At 42.6% G+C, this 22,439-nt stretch overlaps 2 protein-coding genes across 2 annotated transcripts; one reads left to right on the top strand and one right to left on the bottom strand.

The window, feature by feature from the left end:
- Positions 1-1,837: 1,837 nt before the first annotated feature.
- Positions 1,838-3,302, bottom strand: trhrb (thyrotropin-releasing hormone receptor b). Its single transcript, XM_076301860.1, has 2 exons — positions 2,532-3,302; positions 1,838-2,269 (listed from the first exon to the last, which is right to left on the bottom strand). The coding sequence occupies exons 1-2, from the start codon at positions 3,300-3,302 to the stop codon at positions 1,838-1,840; spliced, it is 1,203 nt and encodes a 400-aa protein (XP_076157975.1).
- A 6,539-nt stretch (positions 3,303-9,841) lies between these two features.
- LOC143140138 (transmembrane protein 74-like) lies at positions 9,842-13,254 on the top strand. Its single transcript, XM_076300961.1, has 4 exons — positions 9,842-9,931; positions 10,847-10,903; positions 11,498-11,640; positions 12,132-13,254. The coding sequence occupies exon 4, from the start codon at positions 12,187-12,189 to the stop codon at positions 13,033-13,035; it is 849 nt and encodes a 282-aa protein (XP_076157076.1). The 5' UTR covers positions 9,842-9,931; positions 10,847-10,903; positions 11,498-11,640; positions 12,132-12,186; the 3' UTR covers positions 13,036-13,254.
- Positions 13,255-22,439: the final 9,185 nt, after the last annotated feature.

Below are 22,439 nucleotides of genomic sequence, written 5' to 3'. Positions count from 1 at the left end.
CCACTACGCCTAATGCTACCGATGTACTACGCAGATATAGTTTTTATTAGTCAGAGTATGTTCCCTGGGTGTCAAACCCATTCCCTCAGGTGTTGATAGTGCCGTGCTCTATCCACTGAGCCACAGGAGTCAATGAATGAGATGAAACAATCTACGCTGATTAAGGTTTCATCGGAGACTCTGAAGCCTGCACAGGTGCCATCCTACTGTTTATTGTAGCATAACAGGTAAACATTGGACGAAACATAATAGACTTTATAAAGCCAATAAATAACGAATTCACAGAAATATGCTCTCTTCTCAGCAATTCATGGGAAAATCACAACAAATTGAGTTACCCGCAATGGTTTTATACAATCATAATTGTCAATTTAAGATTTTATGCGAAAACAAATGCAGAAATAAAATACATTCATATTCACTTCTCACATAATTCAGAGACAGAATCAAACTACTCTATGGCTAAACACAGTTTTACAGTTACACAGACAGCTGTTTTGGCAAATATTTAGAAACCCACCAATTTTGCAAACACATATGAGCAGCATAATGTTGTGAGGTAAATAAAAATATAGACACATTCATGAATAATGCACATGATCCCAAAATAGTGACTGACTATAAGTCATTCAGGTCCTGATGTGAGATCTCATCCCGAGTCTGCTGTGGCCCATAGTGGTCACCCATAATAACAATTATGACTTTATTCACTTAAATCCTTTGTAGGTCCCAGTAACTACAATAATGTAAACTTTCTGAGATAACATTAGTAGTTTTCAACTCTTCAAGAGTCACTCTATGATAAAAGGCATCAGAAACAAAGCATTCACAATACAATATTATGACCTGGCTCAGATGCTAAAGAACTATGGCATGGCAGCTCACTAAGCCATCTAATGATCATTACACAATGTAACCACATGACAAAATATGAAACTCTTTCCCATCACTTATGCAGCAAAAAGCAAAAGCAACAATATCAGACCTAATAGACACATCCATTTCATTTTCTTATCATGCTGTACATTATGTATCCTAGTTGAACAATCGTATCTTTTTTTATAAAGCAAGACATTGTCAGACATACGTACAGACTAGTCAGATGCTTTTGTTGGATACAATTTGTGAGTAAGCCTTGCAATGTTCTCTCCCCTATTGGATGTGTTTTTTTGTTCTGCTGGGGTGCAGGTCAGGAGTGGTAGTAGTGGACAGTGGTCCTATCGAGATTCTGGCCATGACCTTGTGTATTCACATCTAGCAGCTGAGGCGATGGTATTCAGGAACTACAGACTTCCTTAGAACACCTTTAGAGTGGCATGTGAAATACTCTCGCTCATTCCCAAATACAGAGAGAGCCAGGCAATGTTTTAATAATATGCCTCAATTTCAGGTTCATGTCCTTTAAGTGCAATCCGAGGACTACTTTTTTCTAGTCCATAAGCTCACTGAGTGTATTATTGTCAATATGGTTGAATATAAAACATCACTGAGCTTCACTGCTTCTTTGTACCTGACCATTGGTTAATTTTCCATTTCAAAGGAAAATTATAATGCAGAGGAAACATCCTCAAATATTTTTAAAACTGATCATTTTAAATGTAATCAGTCATTACACTTGTAACTGGGTGTGTAAATGTGTTGTGTTTAAAGTGATCTGTCCATTTAAACAGGGACACCAGTATGTTTGAGGGCCTCTGTTGCAGAAGACACTCAGGCGCTGTCTCTGGTTCAGCGTAATCTGATTTAAGTCCTCACTTGTTGCGCTCAAGTAAGTGTGTGTGTGTGTGTGTGTGTGTGTGGTGGGGGGGTGCTTCCACTATACCACCCGTTAAAGAATCTATGCAGAATTTGGGTTAAAAGTCATTTTCACCAAAGTACAGTCCTCTGGATAGAGTGTTTTCTTTTCGGCAAGTAGTTCCTCTGTGGCGGTCAACTCGTCTAGTTCGGTGGTGTAGTGCTCGGTGCTCTCCACCATAGAGGTCTCCTTCCCCGCGCTGTAGGTCAACGCCACGCTGTACGCCCCCTTGGTGGCCGAACTCCTGCGTCCGCACAGGCAAAGCTTGCGGAAAGCCGCGCGGAACTTCTGTGACATGGCATTGTAGATGACCGGATTGACGGCACTGTTTAGGTAGATGCAGCTGCGGCAAAACAGCAGAAACCAGGTGTCCAGGTAGGCTTGCTTCAGGAAGGAGTTCACCACGACCAATGTGCGATAAGGCATCCAGAGCAGGGCAAAGAGGATCACCACTACCGCCAGCATTTTAGTAACCTGGACAACGCAGGTAGAGATTGTGTCAGAAAAAAATCCCAGCCTACTACTAAAATCATCTGTGCTAATGGACAATGATTCATACTGAGATACAGGCTACTAAATTAGAAAGGACAACTCCAATACTAATTTCAAACTCAAAGAAAGTGCAAACAACTACACTCTTAAACTTTTCATGAATTGGTAATTAAGTTAAAACTTAAGTTAACATTTCAGTAACTGAGTGGGACATCAACGAGTGATTGAATTTGCGCGCACTCACCTGTCTCCTGGAAGTGGCAGTAGTGTTGGAACAATGGCTGGACTTTTTCAGGTTAACCACAGTATTTCCCTTTCCGACATCACTTTTTCTGTTTGCGTTTTTTTCACAAGTCAGTGGGTTTAAGAAGAGAATTCGGGCAATGAGTCCATACAGGATAGTGGCGAGCGTAAGGGGCACGACGAAAAATATACCAAAGTCAAAAAAGTATATGGGCATGTAGACGCTTCTTTTCATCTTGTATGCGCATGATATTATGGTTACATCCTTGTACACAGTCTCCACAGTATCAGACAGATACAACCATAAAACGCAATACAGCGAGGTGAGTCCCCACACTAACAATATGATCTTTTTCGCTCTGGATAAAGTGCATAGAAACTGGGCTTTAATCGGATGACATATCGCAATATATCTCTCAATCGTGAAGGCAGTAATTGAACAAGAGGACGCGTTAATCCCAAGGTACTGAAAGTAGGTTATACCGAGACATCCGTAGTGACCGAACACCCAGGACCCGTAGATGCTGTCCGCTATGTTTGGAAGACCGGCGGCAGTCAATACCATGAGGTCAGCCACAGCGAGACTCACCAGGTAACAGTTAGTGGGTGTCCGCATGTGCTTCGTGGTAAGCACCACCAAGATGACCATCGTGTTGCCGATGATTCCCAGAACGCATATTACAAACACCAACACCGCGCTGATCACTTTGTATTCGATGCTGTGGTCGGTCCATGTTGGTAAAGTTTGGTTCTCCACACTGCTGTTCTCCATCTTTGCTTACTTACTTTGATAGCTTTCTGCAGAAGTGTGTTGTGTTGGTTTTTGTCTGTTGTAATTCGCGGTAACCCACTTAAACAAATTTGAACTTTATCGTATTTAGCTACAGAAAAACTAGTTAGAATATTACACGCTGCTTTTTCCAGTGACAAGTTGTGGACCAGTTGCTTTCCTCCTGATATTGTTTCAATTCATCCAATTCGGCTTTCTTCTTTACGAGGTTATACACATATTTAGGCTAAGTCCACATAAAAGTGAGATTTGATTAGCTTTTCATATCCATTCCCCATGTGAACTTTCCTGCTGGGCTCTGCTGTTGCTCTGACAGTTCACGCGGATCTCTAGTGGACCTCACGCGTGGTGCTGAGATGTTCTGTCACCAACACGCGTCATTGCGCAATGCAAAGCGCAAGAGGCGCAGTAATAGAGCACAGGAGACAGTATTTACAGACAATTTGCAGGACACCGTTATCTAATACTTAAACATCAGCCATTTCAAATGGACCCTGACAGTCATATTGGTTTTACTCAAATCAGTATAGCTGAATTGGGATTGTCTGAATAATTCACTTTATCATTAGATAATTTTAGTGGTCATTGTGGTAGAATATTCGCTATACTACCGTAATACATGGAATGGACATTTGATTAAACTGCAATTCATTAATGCAATAAATGGCCCTACATATCTTCAAAGGCAATTATGTTTAGAGACAGAAGGTTTCTCTAGGATGTCAAAATGTAGCCTGGAAGCCGTTATTTATAGTATTATCCTGTACAGCATTTTGGATATAAGAGCAGAGAACATATATTACTGAGAGATCTACAGATAAGTTTAGTAGGTAGACCTTGGGTTCTGTCTAGAAGTTGAACAGCTCTTACAATCTGTTGCAAAATGCATATTGCATGCTTTTCTTCATATAGAATTGTTGAATTGTTCTATATGAAGAATTGTTTTCTTCATATAGAACTGTTGCTTTCTTTGTTTGATACCAACATACATTAGGCCTGGTGAACCAGTCACAGACTGTTTTCTTTATCTCCGTTTGCTGTTTAGGATATGGTGACCTTTCCTTGAAAAGCTGAAACGTTGAAATTCATTTCACTCCACAAAGACTGTAAATTTAATCACCTATAAAGAAAGTAATTCAAAAGAGAGATTGGTTTCAGGCCAGTACTAGGGGAACATATAGCTTCATTTATCTCCGCGAATAAGCCTGTAGACCTTAAACATAGGCCTCTCTGAAGTCCTCCACAACGGCAGGTGATTTATTCTTAAGGGCCTGAGGCAAAGAGATAAGTGACTGGAAAAGAAAAAGGGGTTCACTGAGACTCCCTGAATCTTTATCATCCAAAGATGTCAGTGCAATTTTCTCCCACGGAACAGTGGTAGGAAACGAGAGGAAGGACTTGTCGGCTGCCGCGAGACAGACAGTGAGCTTGGTTGAGCTGATTGAGATCGACTGTTGCCAGGGAAAGTGCGACGTTTACCTTTGTGACTAGGGCCAGATTATCTTTCACAAATGAAATCTTATAGAAGCCCGAAAATTCCCTCAGGTATTATTCAAAGACAGTCTGTCGAAGTTCCAATGCTTGCCTAAGCATATGATGTTTTTTTATTCTCTTTAATCTAAATTATAATGCATTAGTCTGAAGAGAGAATGTCTTAATCAGAAACCTGAGAAGCTTGGCCAACAAACCTGACTGAACTATGAAGAATCTCTTTATATAGCCTGTCTTAAGAGACTGACTGGCATTGAGGTAAGACAGCAGTGATGTTTCTGCTTTAGTTATGTTGCCAGGTTATGTATACCTCATTCAATTGAAAATATCAAGTGCTCTTGTGTGTTTCCATGCAACAATCTCACAAATATTAGAATTTGACAGTGGCATATAAAAATACATATTTGTATCATATTAAGAAATGATTCTCATCAGCTGTAAAACCACAATGTCAAATCATCCATACAATTTTTTAAAAATGAGTCTGCTAAATAGGGTTGTTAATGGCTCATAATGGAACAAATAACCCTTTTTAAAGTGAGCTCGTTTGCAAGACCGATGACAGATTCACACACGTCTTGACAGCCAACTTTTGTTCTCTGATTAATACAAAGCGTACCGCCAGCTGGCAGCCCGTATTTGATGTTGGATGCATGGCTTCACGTTCTTCCTCAATAATTGACTCATCTGGGATTGCACTGTTGCTCCACAGACTTTCCATTGCACGGAGGATATGAGACGCGCTGTGCTGTGCCATGCTGTACTGTACTGTACATCTCCCCCTCACCAAATGCTTTGGGTGCTGGGTAGATGGGCGGCCAGCGAACGATCAGAGCCGTACCAAACCATTCCAAGTTGTGCTATTTATGTCATGGTAGCAGTGTCCAACAGCCGGAGCCACTGACAGTCCATTCCAATGAGCAGGTGAATCAGGATCATCTACTACAGTCATAATGAATATGCTTTTCCTTTAGTCTTTTTTCAGATGTGCCAGGTAAATATGCCTTACTGCATTCATAAGACTGAAAGTGGTGTGTGTGTGAGTGTGTGTGTGTGTGTGTGTGTGTGTGTGTGTATGTCAAAGAGAGACAGACAGAGAGTGTGAGAGTATTTGAGAGTGTGTGTGTATGGGGGTGCATAAAGCCTTTCATAGGTAGAACAATCAAACTCATTTGTTTCTGCCCTTATGTCCATTTCACAGTCACCGTTCTATAAAGCAACCAAAGAAACCAGGGCCAGTAACCTCCTCAGCCTCATCATTGCTTCCACAATTATTAAATAAAAGTTCAACAGGGCAAAAATCTGACATCAGTGATTTGCTATGCTTGAGCACACTCATTGGCGTTAATTACGGGTACTGGTTCAATCGTTAATTACAGGCCAACAAAATGTATTGGTTGAGTAACTTTACTTCACAAATCATGTGCTCCTCATTGCCACAAATGGGGCTATTAATTCTGAAATAATGTGATGTAATTTTATGAAAAATACCTGCCTTATCTTTACATTTAGTTAGGTTGATCCTTCTGCTTCACACAGTGGGGGAGGGGGGGGGGGGTATAGCCTAGCCAAGTAATGGGCTTTTTATGGCAGAGATTATGAGCATTATGACATTAGATCCATTGCTCATTTAAGATATGATGACAGGCTTATTTAGTTTCCATGGAGCTAAGCAGAAATTTGCTGCCATCTAGCTGTTGATTTCAGAATGGTCATCATGGGCCTTAAAAATCTTCAAGAGATTAAGCTTATTTGTTTGTTCAGTTTTGTACTGTTTTGTTTGGACTTGGTTACCATTAATATGAATAGTCAATACTTGGCTAGTAGTTTAAAAGTCCTCTTCGGACTTCATAAACAAGAGGAGAATTTTGCCTCAAAGTAAACATCATAATAATGTTCATTTAATTTTTTTTTTTAATCACAAACTCTTGGTTGGTAGTTGCCATGGTGAGGTTTACTGTATCTTCACAGTAACGACTGTGTTGTTGATGTCTTCGTTTGGCAGTGTTTCACACGCAAGTTAATGTGCCGGGACTCCTCCAGATGTGTTTTATGAGACTAAAGTGGCCCTTGACTACAGCCATGACGGATTGCCATGCTAGCGCGGAAGGTCAGTTTCGCTGTAAATAAGCCCTGTGATTTCTGTGGCCTGTATTGACCCCAGCACACCACATGAACAAATCAAGGCCAAGAGGAATATGCTGTGCTCTCTACAGACCCTACCCCGCCTGCCGCGCCACCCCTCCCCCCCCCCCCCCCCACCACATAACTGCCCCCCCTGGGCTCTTTGGCGGTTTACTGTGCGTTGGCCGTGACCCCCACAAGCTGAGAAGGGTAAAAAGAGCCTGAGCAGCAAACAAGATAAATTGCAGGGTTGGGTGCAGTTTCACTTGAGCTGTTAAAAGCTGTGGGTTATTGTGCCATGGTGGAGCGCCACACTCGGGGCCTTTGTGATGTTATTTAGGTGACTGTGTACGGTTATAATAGGTTATAAAACCGACTGAGGGGGTGTACAGTATAGTGTGAAACTAATCAGGGGTGGAGGCTATGACTCGCTTTGTGATGTTTTGATGATTACATAAAAATCATGAAACCGCATTCACTGGTGAAACTGAAGAAGACTCGGAGCGCGCTCAGTGACTCTTATCAACCCAGCTAATGGATGAGGTTGCACCACTGACTCTGAAATCAAATACCTACATTGACATCAGCAGTATTTGATAGGTGGTTGGACTTCTCTCATCTAATTTGACATCCATTTTGTCTCGCACATTCGCATGGGAAGTGTACTTAAAGAATAATAGTCACACAATGTATACAATAACCCTCTTATGCGTGACCTAATTCCGCTCACCTTAAATATGAAGCTCTGCTATATAGGCTGGCTTTGGTGAACTCCTTCACAGGCACTGAGAAGAGGAGAGAGAAAGAGAGAGAGAGAGAGAGAGAGAGAGAGAGAGGAGTAATAGAGAAATGTGGGGGTGAAAGAGTGGCAGGGAAATTGAGGGAGATGTGTCGACTCTCCAGAGGGATCGAAAGGCCATGAGCTGTAATGTCCTCTTTGGTGACACACACACACACACACATGTCCCATGCTAACCCTCTGCCTTGTTTTCACTGTGGGGTTCTCTCCAGCTATTCTTAGCTTCGCTTGTGCTCCTGTTTCCCGGGTCCGATCCGTCAGCAAAAAGTGCCACAAATCACATCACTGCGGCTCTCGGGGTCTCTTGCATGGGCTTGGGCTGCCTGTTATACAAACACAATGCATCACTTGTGGAAGTGATTTATCACTCTCTGAGCAGACGACAAGGAGAGAGCCAGCCCCCTAAAAAGCCACAAAGACGCCCAAGTGAGCAATCCCCCCCCCCCCCCCACACCCACACACACACACACCACCCTCTGGTGGGGATAGAGTTCGCTATTATCTCTTCCGAGTGTTTCTCCAGTGTCTAAAAATAAATGAGATGCCTTTGATAATATTGGAAAAGTCGGGTTGAATGCATAATGTAATGCATAATAAAAGGGAAGAGACGACAGTCGGGTGTAGAACAAAAAAGGAGCGTGCTGAGAATCACCGTGGACTGTGTGGCTCAGGGCGAGGAGAAGAGTGTCAGTCTTGTGTGTTCTCGCGCTGTTTGCTCTGTGTGTGTGTGTGTGGGGGGGGGGGTAAGCGCTGTGTGTCTGTGTTTGGTGCTGTTTGCTCTGATCGGATGTATTTGTGTGTGTCTGTGTTTTTTTGTGTGTGTATGTGTGTGTGCTCTTTGTATCTGTGTTCATTGCTGTTTGCTGTGTGTGTGTGTGTGTGTGTTTGTGTGTGTGTGTGTGTGTTGTGCGTGTGCATATGTGTGTGTCAGTATCTGTCTTTGTTTTGTAATTTAGTGCTCTGTATATTGTGCGTGTGTGTGTGTGTGTGTGTGTGTGTGTGTGTGCGAGGACACCTTCCAAGCCACTGACTATAGTCTTTTCAAGGTCACCAGTGCCCTTAGTCACTTCCACAAATGTCTCTGGGTAAAAGCTCTATCTCCCTCTGATAGCAAACCTGTGTGCCTTTTACTCTTTCATGGTGGTTCTCTCACTTGCCCTGCATTTATATTTGATTTATTTGTCTTCTTATTTGAATTTGGGATGCTGCATAAACATTACTTGCAGCTTCTGGGGCATTTCTTTGAATGATTCCTTTCTTATTTTCATGGACAAGAGACTTGAGTGTGCATATGCCAAAGAATCTCCTCATTCCCTGCAGTGCATTGAGCTGAAGAAGAATCTTACATTTAACAACCAATCCCAGATTTGATTTTTGTATTATCTTTCACACAAAATTCCATCATCAATCATTAATGATCAAAGGCACTTGAAACCAGCATGAAGTTACAGAGAGTTAAGAATGAGAACAATGCAAGATATACAAAACATTACAGTTGTAAATATAAATGAATTACATGCACACCCAACACATAGCTCTATAGACATATCGTATTGCATAGTATACATAGTACACATAGTATACATTATACTACTATAATACATAGGTCACTTTACATAGTATACATATGTATTGTTATCGTTTGTCTGTTGTTGTGTTTTCCTTCTACTATGTAAAGTGACCTTGGGTTTGAGAAAGGTGCTATATAAAATAAACGTATATTATTATAATTATTATCATGCTATATGGTATACAGATATAGATGATATGATATATATTTACCAACTCATTACCAACACTGGGACATAGCATGTATAAGGCACAGATCTATCTGAAGCAACAAGTGGACCAGCTGCAGGAAGCCTAACTAACTGAAAAGATCTTGCTTTGAAGCCAACAAATCTGTCCAATACTCTGGCCAACAAAGCTGTTCAATAAACTGTCCAACTGAAAATAGAGCTCTTTTGTTGAGATTTAACATTTTGTATGAGAAAGCAACAGTGTTCTGAATGATGTTTTTCAATCCTGGTGTATACAGCCTTGACACCTGAGCGTGACATTTTCTTGGTATGACTATTTGTCCCCTAGAGACACAGCTGTAGCTCAAATAGCCTTGTAAACATTTCCGCTGAAGAACTCAGCCGCCCAAGGAGAAGGGAGATCTGCATGTCAGGGACTGGCTTGTTCAGTGACCAAGGTGTGTATGATAGACATTCAGAGGCTCTCAGCCTTTACACTGATATTCACTTTTGTCATTTGCCAGCATGTCTATGTGTGCATGTGTTCATGGGCCAGACTTGCATTTGTGCATTTGTCCGTGAGTGTCCATGTGTACAATCCCTTCTCTCTTTCTCTCTCTCTCTTATCTCTCTCTCTCTTATCTTTCTCTCTCTCATATCTCTCATATGAATGTGTATGAGTGCATACATATAAATGTGTGTATTTATGCATTTTACATTGTGTGTGAGTGTGTTTGTTTATGTGTGTGTGAGTGTGTTTGTGTGTGTATGAGAGAGAGAGAGAGAGAGCGAGTGTGTGTGTTAAACATTAGAAGACATGAGGTCATGGTGCACATTACAGCCCTAGTAGTTCATGACAGTGGACAACTGTTAGCAGTCTGTGAGCTGATGCATGGTTGCCTGTCTTCGGAGCCATTTACAGATTAAGAGAGCTTCCTGAGAAAAAAACATGCCGTGGATGTCTGTCTTCCATCTGGCAGGAGAGAAAGAGGCCATCTGGGGCTTAAAATTTACCACATTCCCCCACCGGAACGCATTATAATGTGCTGTAAAATGTGACATATGCACAAACATACATGCACATGCACACACACAGATACACACACACACACCTATACACTTCTTTTCTTCTAGCCTCTTTACTCTTCTTCCTCTCCCTCCTCCTCCTCTCTCTCTCTCTCTCTCTCTCTCTCTTTCTGTCGCTCCATCCAGCTGCTTGTGTGACAACCTAGAAGTGTTAGAGACAGCCTGTAGCGTGTCGCCACCTTTCAAGCGCTGATGTGACTCGCAAGCCTTGGCCACCCAGTGTAACCCAAGCCTCGCTTCTCCCCATGTGTGTATGTGTGTGTGTGTGTTTGTGTGCGTGCATGCAGCATCCCAAAGCGCGCAGCAAGCGCCGGAACAGCGGGTGGAACTCATTGAGGCGTTAGGTAATTATGACCTATGGCATGCTTGACTGCACTGATTTATGCAACACACCGTGTACGGTCAGTGTTGGATCGCAGGCATGTGAAATCACAAAGTGAAGGTCATTAAATGAGCAGTAAAAGAGACGGGGAGTGCACAGTATTTCTATAGGTTATTTATTCATTTAAAAGTCTATATTTGAATGTTACAGTGGAATAGCATGTGGTCGTCAGGAGTACTGAGAGTAGCCTAGTCTCATATGAAACAAAGATGACCATACTTTGCAAACGTCTTATAAAAAAATCCACTTTCACTTTCATGCTGCAGTACATGGTGATTCGTAGTTTATTCACATCGTGATTTGGGAACAGTAAAATCAAACTGACATATCATTTATGTGTTGACTGAGATTTGAATGAGATTTCAGTTGACTTCATCCTACAATGCCGCCCCTTTTCTCTCTCTCTCTCTCTCTCTCTCTCATTCGCACACACACACACACACACACATACACACACACACACAATGCCTCTCTCTCTCTCTCTTTCTCACTCACACACATACACACACACACACACACAATGCCGCCTCTCTCTCTCTCTTTCTCTCTCGCTCAGCTGAGTAGTGCCGCGCGCTCTGGATTCGGTTCCTCTGAGGAACACAGAAGTTAATTCAGCTCCGGAGCTCCTCGCGTGGGAGGAACTGGCTGAGTCTTAAGACGGAGGAGCCCGAAATGCCTCCGCGAGCCCGCGGGGATAAGGTATTTAACTCTGGCTCGTCTCACATGCAGCGATCGATCTGACATTTTTCCCTCTTCCCTCTGTTTTGCTGAAATGTTATTTAGAAAATGTAATATTTCGATTAAACATGCAAAAACGGAGGTTTTTGACTACCATTCATTAAACTACTTTGGTTATAGGCTACCGATATACACGAAGTATGTGAAGTCTACTTAAGATTTGTGTTCCCTTTCGGGGTAATGTGGTTAAGATCTCATTTTCTCAGACATTTTAATGTAATATCACTTTATGTGTAATGCTTATTCAAAAGCTAATTCTGTTTTGAATTAAGGTTGTTGCATGTTGTTGCAGGCTACACAAACTAATTTCGATGATAATCCCTTCTTGTTTGACCAAAATGCATTATCATAATATAATCATGTTTCTTAACAGATTACCTAGGGGAGAGAGTAAGTATATTGAAGTGCTGTCTGATTGGAAACGACAGTCTAATCATGTTCTTTCGTTTTAGGGATGGTGGACGTATCTTAAACGGAGTGCTCTAGACACTAAACGCAAATGCCCAAATGGCCGATTTGGAACTCTTCTACTTTGATCAACAAAGTCAACCTGACTGGCAAGCGTTTAACTTGCACCTGGACAACTCAGATATCTGTGGCTTTGAGTGCTCCCTCGCAAAATCACAACTGGCTCTCCGAAGGAGTGATTCCGAAGAAAACGCGATTTTCTGTGAGGAGCGGGGGAATTCAGCACCTTGGACAGCGGCCGCGCAGAATAGCCAACTCTGCGATTTGAACGATCAGGATAAAGCGCCGACTGTGTGCATTGAGAAAGACTTAGAGTCTTCCTTGGCTTTTCTAGATGACAATGCTGAACTTGACCCCAACGATCCACGGCCGCCAGATAAACATAACTATGCCTGTATGTGTGAGACGTCTTCGAGCGATCTCCAAGAGGTCTTCCCGGATTTTTCGCACTTGCCCGATGAAGACCTCGACTTTGAGGCAACGGGGAAGTCGACAGATTACGGATTCATATGTGCGGTCACGTTCTTGATCACGGGAATCTCTCTAGTGGTCATCTCTTACACGATCCCTAGGGACGTTACCGTCAATCCAGACAGCGTGTCTGCTAGGGAGATGGAGAGGCTGGAGCGAGAGAACGCTCGTGTGGGTGCCCACCTGGACCGGTGTGTTATCGCAGGACTGTGCCTACTGACTCTTGGCGGAGTCATCCTATCGATTCTGCTCATGGTCTCTATGTGGAAAGGTGAAATGGTCAGAAGGAAGGCGTTTGCGTATTCCAGGCAGTCGACTAAACTTTATGGCTCCATAAATTTCCGCACAGCGGGAAGTCCATCTGGACCCTCCCTGCATATATCCACGGACGAGGACGAGACGGAAGTTCTCAACTAAGGAGGAGGCAACCACAGACGGTCTGGATCTTATCCTGGCGGAGTGCCAAAAAACGAGCTCTTCCCTCGCACAGCTTCTTTCCATTGCACCCTTAAGTGTAAAATTTCACCAGCTGTTGTCTTTTGGGATACTGACAGACGCAGTCCTAATAGCTTCCAATGCTTGGTATTTGCATGTTATGGGCTTTAATTCTCTCTCTCTCCCTATCTCTATCTCCCTCTCTCTCTCCCTCTCTCTCCCTCTCTCCTTCTCTCTCTCCCTCTCTCTATCTCCTTCTCTCTCTCCCTCTCTCTCTCCCTATCTCTCTCTCCCTCTCCCTCTATCTCCTTCTCTCTCTCCCTCTCCCTCCCCATCTATCTATCTATCTATCTACCTGACCATCTAGCTATCATTTATCAAAAGTTTTTTTGTAATTATATTAATATATTGTACATCTATGATAACATACCATGCGTTAACTTTGTGAAAACAGGGCTACCATTTTAAACTACGATACCTTGAGACATTTGAATTGTGTTATTGCCAAAACACCACTTTTTCATGAAACTGAGCCAATTAAACACCTGTATGACTCTGCAGTCAAGGCCACATGCAAATGACAGTACTTCAGCATGGCAGAACCATACAAGGCAACCACAAACATTTGAAATGCACACATCTCCACACCACATCACCGCCCAGAAAACATGCTTTTCCTTCTCACAAATCAACACACTGAGTGAATACCCCCCACCCCCACCCTAACACACACACACACACACACACACACACACACCTTTAGCGCTTCATCTCAGGAGAATAGCCCCCCCCCACCCCCACCCTGACCTATTCCTACACAGCATTTACCATAAAGAGCAAATCCCAGTGTATAGCTGAAATAAAAGTCACAAGAAGGTGTCATCTTTATCAGTGGTGTATGAGTCAAAACAGCCTACAGCTGTTGGCAGCTGAAATATACCCCATGATTTAGGTGCAGGGAGTGCTGTGTGTGTTGCAGTTTATACAATGGAACTGCTTACAGGGAGCAAGATCAGATTATCCTCAGCAGAGTATGAACAGAAGAGCGCGCACATGCGCGCTCGCACGCACACACATACACATACACAGACACACACACACACACACACAGCAAAACACAGATGCCCCCTACACCAGATTCCCCCCCCACACACACACACACACAAATATAGTAACACACTTTAAAACACAGATGCACACAATCACACACACACACACCAACATCAACCGGATATGCAGTCTGAGTTTATTTTATTAGCCGTGTGTCATGATTCCAAGAGAAAACTAGCCATCATGTAAGCATATGGCAGAGTCAAGTATGACACAAGAGGCTGGGAGTGTGAGTGAAATCTACATGCATAGCCCACCATCTCTGCCCACACTCTCCCACAGCAGCCAGGTAATTTGACACTGCTGGAGATGAGGGGCAATTTGTGTGACTTTGTCATTGTCTCACGTATATGCTCTGACTTCTGGATATGTGAGAGGGTCTCGAAATAACATATCAATTCGCAAACCCTGCAGAAGCATTTTGGAGACTCACTGTCTCTGTGTTAAATTCTTAAGAAGATTCAAGCAGTGGAATAAGTAAATATGTCGGCTAAGCAAGTAAACCTGAAAACATGTAAAATGGAAAACATAAACACATAAATCTTGAAGACCTTTGAACCCTAATGTTACTCTATAATACAAAGTATAGCCTACCAGTTCAGAGCCACAAGCAATCTCCTAAAGGACTTGTCAATGTTAATTTAGATATGCTATTGGTCAATGTGTGTGTGTGTGTTTTTTTTTTTTTTTACCGCAGGCCCATTATTCAGCCTTCCAGCCAACCAGTTTCAGTTGGCTGTGTTGCCTTGGGGGCCTGTTCAGGATTGACTTCCTCCTCTCTGCCCTCCCCTCCCCTTCACCGTCCTCTCAAGAATCACTCCCGGTAATCATTCACTGCCCCAGGTCAGAGGAAATAAGATTGAATTGACGTGGGGGTCAAAGAGGGGCAATGGCTTGGGTGTGTCCGCATTCTTGTGGGGGGAAACGGCTGTGTCAAACGTACATGCACGCAGCATGCATAAACACACGTTAACACATACATATATAAGCACACACACACACACACACTCACACAGGAAGAGAGAGAGATGCACCATATCTAACATCCACAATCCCAGAAACAGAGAGAGAGACAGAGACAGAGAGAGATGGAAAATGAGAGTCTGTTCCCCATTACTTTCCATTGTCATATTCAGTAATCAACAGATTGTGTTACAGTAACTCCAAGAAGAGAGGAATGTGATCTGAAAGACCGTATTACGGTGCAGACAGCCAAATCAAAACCCAACCCTCGTTAAAATCTACCGTGCTGTTTTGCTTCACTAGTATAATTGCTTGCAGTTATTTTGTAACAAAAAATAACATAAAAATTGTGACAACTTAAATCCTTGCTTTTTAATGTTATGTTTAACAAATGCATTTTGTTTCCACGAGTTAGTTGCATAGCAACAGCAGGACAAAGTATGCAGAGGGAGGGAGATGAAGGCTAAGTGTTCCTTTTACACAGAAAGGCCTTGACAAAACTTATCACCACAAAAGAAATGGCAAGTTTTAAATGAACAAAAAAGAAAAGGCAGAGATAACAACTTTAAACCGGATCAGACATCAAGGCATTTTGGAGCTACTTGTGAGATTTCCCTCACCCTTCTCATATTGACACGTTGGCAGATGAATCGGATGGGTGAAAAAACATAATATAATCCATATCCCTGAACAGCAATTACTGTGGATATTTAGTCAGCCTGCAGAGTGGCGCGTGTCTTTATGGCTGATGCGGCTGCAGTCCCCTGGGGGAGCCTGAGAGATGGGGGATGAGTAACTTCCCTACGTGCCTCCCTCATCTCTGCGCTCGGCAGGGCACTGGGGACTGGACGGAGCGTGACAGCCGGCCAGACATTGATGCCGACGCTTCTTCGCCCACATAAGGCCCGTGCCCCAATACCCCCCCCAACCTCCTATCTTCCACTTCTCTCCTATCCCCTCCTCCTCCACTGACTCTCCCCCCCTTTCTCTTCCCACGCCTCTCCTTTTCGCTCCTCTTCACTCTTTCCCTCCTCCTCTCTTCCTCCTTCCTACTCCTCTCCTCCTCTTCCCTCTCCTCTCCTTCCCACTCCTCTACTCTCCTCTTCCCTCTCCTCTCCTTCCCACTCCTCTTCCCACTCCTCTACTCTCCTCCTCTTCCCTCTCCCCCTCCTTGAGTCCTCCACTGACTTCCTCTCCTCACCTCCCCTCCTCTTCTCGTCCTCCCTGCTGTCCAGATGAGCCAGTCACCCAAGAGACACAGAGAGAGATAGAGAGGGGGGGGGAGAGAGAGTGGACATAACCATAGAAACAAGGAGTCATTTGGTTGCTAAGGACAAGAAAAGCAAATGGATAAAAAAGGCCTCAATTCTATATCATTTTTTTTCCCACAAAGTTAATCTTGCCTTGAAAGCAATGAATCACTAAAATGTATCAATTTGTACAGAGTACACATTATCTTCCAACACTTTCTTCGAGGCAAACCACTGGCAACAAGTTCTACACAAATATACAATGGTTGATTTAACCAAAGAGAAATACACTTTGCAACTGAATGTAGTCTAAGGTAGGTGCACTCAGAGATAAGCCATCTATGTCAAAGGACCTTCCCCATAACGCAATTAAACAATGATGGAGAACTTCCACCCAGGACTGATTACATCACATGGATGACAAAATGACAATTACTGTAACTCTCCTCTAAAATGAGAGCAACGCTTTTCCCTGGATCAGGCTGTTGAATGTGGATAAAATGGGATAATGTAGCTCCCTGAATGTTCAGCTTTTTCATGGCTACGAGATGCCAATAGGTCACTCTCGTTTCAACACTATTTGCTTGCTTTTCAAAAGTGTCATCAGCTAACGGTGTTGACGATGAAAATGAGAGGATAAACTGAGCTGCTACCGCGTTGTGTGGAAGGAATCTCATAACCTCAGGTGCAATAATTCTGTGGGAATGTATAATTTAACTATGGGGGTTATATGTGACATTAATCTTTGTGGCGGGACAGCTTTACTTACCTCGCCGCAGATTTATATGGTAATTATGCAGTGTCGAGGGGGCCACGCAGCCGTCGTCGTCGTGCGCCTCCTCGCCGAGAAAAATGAAAAGTTTCCATTTTGTATTGATCCTGTTTAAGTGTATGGAGCACTGTAGCTGACACGCTGCAGGGATAGTTTTTTCTTCACTACTTTCAACCCAAGAATCTGAAACAGCATGACATCTGTGCTGCTTTCAGACAGAAAGATATAGTTTGTCCCTTGTGAGGCTGAACAAAAAGAAGCTTTAAGATAAAAATAGTTTCCTTTTCCTTGTCTTGTAATTACCACCCAGTCTTTCCCTCATTTGTCATTGAGTTTTACTGCACAGCAGGTTGAGCAAAAAAAAGAAAGTTTTCTTTTAATGATTGCATTGCATATCAGTTGGCCTACTTATTTTGCAACTGGTGGTATATTTTGAAGGAGTACGCATATTCTGGTGCTCGCAGCAACCAGATGGATTGTGCACAAAACTTTTCCAGGAAATGCACATAGGCCTACAGATCTATTTTTATGTAAATCCAGACTCGAAAGTCAGATGTTTATGAAAAGTGCAGCTGTCTGAACTACGGTTATCCTCCTTGGTACAGCTATTACGCGGTGTTTCCTGATTTGCCAGAAACGCATTTTACAGCCAACACAGACTGCCCCTCTTCATTTCTCTGCACCATGTAAAGTGCTCAGTATATCGGGTAGTAGACAATCACGTTGATATATTGTAACTGTGCAGCACGAAAGCCAGAGAGCGCTGAACTCGAATGCTCCTCTCCTGCGTTTCTTAAAAAAGCTCTGCTGACGGAGGACACGGTTGGGTCAGCAGAACCCGCGGAACAATTTAGTCGCGCTCAGACGTATGTCTCCCACTCAGCGCTGTACAACAAACGAGGCCATGTGTCACATCTATGAACGTTAGGCACAAAAGCAGATAGGTGAAAGCAACAACCCAGCCTCACAACAAACCGGTGCTTTGTGTCACGCTACTCATGTTTCTTGATTCAGCACGAACAAAAAGTGTGAAGGCTTTGGGTGATTGCTGTCAGATTTATTGGGATAATCAGAGCTATGTGGACTGGGTTATGTTTGCTGAGAGAGATGTACACATATTCCTGCATATTTTAGCTACAAACTCTCCTGCTCAATTCTACCTCCACCTCAACCCCTCTACCACCACCACTAACAAGCTGCCTTCTTTGAAACAACAGCCCAGGAAAGCAGAGATCAGCGCCTTTCACTCTTTCATTACAAAGCAGTGATGCACCTCAGCGCTACCAATTACACACAGCAGAGAGATCCTAAATCATGAGCATGCACACAACACAGAGACCATTAATGTAGTTAGAGCTAGGATGTTGATACAAGTAAATGGAAGACCAGAGAAATCCCAGCCCTCCCCCACCCCACTCCCCTGGTTATTTACAGCTCAGCCTGGTCCTGAATATGGCACTGACAGATTGCATTCATATGGCAAGGATGTGGAACTAAACCACTCAGACAATGCAGATGGCAAGCCTCCAGAGGTGTGTTGTGGGCTGATTGAAGTTTATTGAGGCCTATTTTTAGGCAAGTTAATGTAAGGTAGGCACGACGTGGAGTTATACAAGATGACTGATATATAAGATCATTATTTTGGACCGAGCTTCCCTTTTCCTGGTGTAGCATGGAGCAGATATGAAGAAATAAGTATACAGGCACAGAACTATGTGAATTCTAAGATCAGTGTGCTTTTCCTTGTGTGATGCAGGGGTGTAGCACAAGATCCTGGGCCCTATGCATAGGCAGTCCTGAAATGTCCCCATAATAAATATGACAAAATATATTCCAGACTTTTTAAAAAATATTTTCCCTCTGCTTGGGGCCCTAGTAATCAGTACTGGTTTTACCCCCAGTCCGACGCCCCTGGTGTGATGAATGTATGCTGGTTGTTACAATCACTATGTCTGCATTTGAACATGATAAAATAATGTCCGTCAATTTGAATATGATACACGTAAAATGCAGTTCAGTGCCGAGCAGCAAACAAACACACAAACAAAAAAATCATTTATTCCCAATTTAAAAATTCATGTGTCCATTTAAAAATGCCAGCTCGCTTGACAGCAGGCCTCTGCTGCGGTCCCAACAAAGATCATATGGGGACAGTTTCAACCCAAGAGCAATCTCAAATACAGATGTGTTTTATGTGGGCAATCCCCCTAGTCCACCATGGTGATTCATGCTACCCAGGAACCCATGTCCCTAAGCATATTATTTTTCAGTGGTGGCTGGTCACATTACTGGGCCACAAACCCAGTAGACCATAAACTGCTTTAATTACAGTTCTCTTTGATGCAGTATGCCTCAGAGACACCCGAGAGTTTGCATGGTGAAAAAAAAATCCACTTTAATGCTTTGGAAGACGCCTTCAGAAAAAATAAGTATCCAACTGTGTAAACTCAGTATGAAAGGTTATTTTAGTGTGCTTAAAATGAACCAAACTCAGCGTGCTTTAAAATTTCCTTGACAAGGAATGAGGGGTATTTTAATGTTGGCATATCCCCCCCTGCAGCAACCATTTTACCTAGAGTAAGTCTTATATGGTGGTCATGATTTTGTTCAAAGTTCATTTAATTCAGACCACATTTAATTAAGCTGCCCTCACATAAACTTACTTGAAAAGTAGAATGCTTGTTAAGCATCCGTAGCTGCCTTGAGTCTAGTAAGATATTTTGTCGAACATGACTCACGAAAGACCTTTGCAATTAATTGGTCATTTTTTTTGGAAGAAGTAAGAAAAAATCTTTCTGTGCATATGAAAAAAAGACATTTGCCTATTATGTAATGAACACATGTCAGGTTAAAACACTGAATGTAGAAAGTCAGTATGGCAGTACAGAAGACCTCTAAGGGCTTGTCAGAGAAGAGAGAGATTCATAGTTTAATTATAAAACGTATTAGAATAATAACTAGCACGAGTCAAACACCACATACCTGGTAAGACTCATTTCTCCCTCGGAGATCACAATTTGAAAGATGGTGAAGAATGAAAAGATGAACAATATGTTTTTTTTAATGCAGAATGGAGCACAAAGAACATCACATTAAAATTATTGCAAATGTATCACATCTGATGATCTGTAACTGTCAATGTCAGCATATAAACAGCTTGTGGTGAAAATGGTGATAGAACGAATTTCTATTCGGAATGTTAAGGAATGTTTCTTTCTATTCAAAACTGGAAAGGACATGGTAACTGAAGGCAGCTAAGCCAACACCGAGGTATGAACATATAGCATTTGCATATGACTGCAGTGGGAAGAAAGATGGAGACGGGAATATGGAAAGCTGACTCTACCGTTTTCTTTACTGTATTTCATAGGCGTTAGCATAATTACACAAATGTTTCAAATTCTGAAAACATGCCTTCACCAGTTGAATATATTTGATGAAAAATGTATTTGAGGATGGAGTTGTGTTTATCAATCTATGGCATGAAACATGTGACATATTATTTATAGGATTATTTATAGGATTTATACCTTTTCCTCTCCCTCTGCATACATTAATGTGGGATTGAAAGGAGCAAACGTATATTGTGATCATGACAGAGGAGATGATAAAGACGTGGATGCAGAGCAGTAAGATCCCAGCAAGCTCAGGTATCAGGTCTACAGTCTAGTCAAGTCAGGTTGACATTTATTGCAATTTCCATACACAGTATGTATCCATCATACACAGGGGAAGAAGAGTTTTTTTGCTGGAAAAGCCTATCGTGGAATATACTTTACAATATGACATAGAATTATTGATGAATTGTAATACCAGTGTAACCATGTGTCACTGTCCGGATAAATAATGTCAATGCTTTGTCCCAGCACTTCATCTCTAGTGAGCCCATTTACAGAATTTAAACATCCCTAAGGATGGCGGACTTCGAGAAATGCACATGGGACCAGCTGGGGGGTAGTAGATAGGCACGGGGGGGGGGGGTTGGGTGAATAAGAGAGACCCTGGATGACCCCCACGCTCCCCAGGTCTCTAAATCATCAATAAAAAAGAAAATATCTCATGAATGATCCATAATTTATAATCCATAAATTTCCCCCTAAAACTGCCCTGAAACCTACCAGCCTTCGGCGTCATTGAGCCATTGATCCTTTTTAGATGAGGCTACCAACTCACACACAACTGTTATACCTACCCGCACGAAGGCCCTCACACGGGTAACCAGCCTCTGCGTGGATTTACATACATTCATTTGGCAGACACTTCCGTCCAAGGTGACTCACAGTCCAGGTGAGTAATAGACTGCTGCTATCGGTGTGTGGCCCCTGGGACTCATGTGCTGGTACCAACACCTCACATCAGTTCAGACACAGCAACCCAGATGAGTCAAAAGACCTTCAGTGTAAGTAAGGTTGGCATTTTATGTAACCTCCTGATTGGCACTGCTTTTGCTACATGTTTAAGTCTACAGCACAGAGTGAATATTTGCCATGGTCTACAGACTGTACAGCACCAATCCATGAGCTTGTTACCTTGGCAAAGAGAGACGGGCAGTGCAGTATACCCCCAGTGTTCATTAAGTTGGCAGAAAACCCAGCATTATCTCCTGTTAAAGCTCCACTTTATTACTGCAAGGTACAGAGTGCTATCCGAGACCTATACTTCCATTAAATCAGTTGAACATCTCTCTTCAGAGATCCCAGCATTTGGTCCCAGTTTATTTTGATGTATCTTCATAAATAATCAACAAACCCTCTGTTGACTCAGTGAACAGAAGAAGAAGAAGGGGAAGAATATAAATAGGTAGAGATTTGGAGTCCAGGTTCATTTCAGGTTGTAATCAGATTAGTGGAAATCAGTTTCCGTGCAAATAATTTAGGATTAGTTGACAAATAATCATGTTTAAATATGCTGAATAGGTTCTGTGCCACTGACTATTCTGACTTTTGTTTCCTCACTTAACATCACCCAGCCTTTAGTTACCCATAATGCACTAGTCTGCATTGTTTCCACAGGGTAGGCTAACCCTGGCAGCTTTATGCCCTTATGTGTGACAATAATAATTGACTTCTCTCTTCATGACCTCCATATAATCTATCAGGTTTAATGAAGCATATCTCTTGCCCATAAGCCTAGGTCAACTATATCCGATCAGGGATACTTTGTTTACTTGGAGAGCGCTGAGGTTTTCTGTGCAATCATCAATAATGTCAAGCCAGACATGTTTGCAGCCCCAGCTAACCCAGGTCTGAGGAGTCAGTACTCATTATTTCATTAGTTACTGTGAAGTGTGT

The sequence above is a fragment of the Alosa pseudoharengus genome, unplaced genomic scaffold (assembly GCF_046254945.1).
Source record: "Alosa pseudoharengus isolate Yale_2024_CS ecotype anadromous, Long Island Sound unplaced genomic scaffold, YU_APseudo_1.1 YU_APseudo_1.1_scf_23, whole genome shotgun sequence".
Taxonomy (NCBI): Eukaryota; Metazoa; Chordata; class Actinopteri; order Clupeiformes; family Clupeidae; genus Alosa; species Alosa pseudoharengus.
The sequence above is the reverse complement of the archived record's forward strand: the minus strand, read 5'-3'. Positions and strand labels throughout refer to the sequence as shown.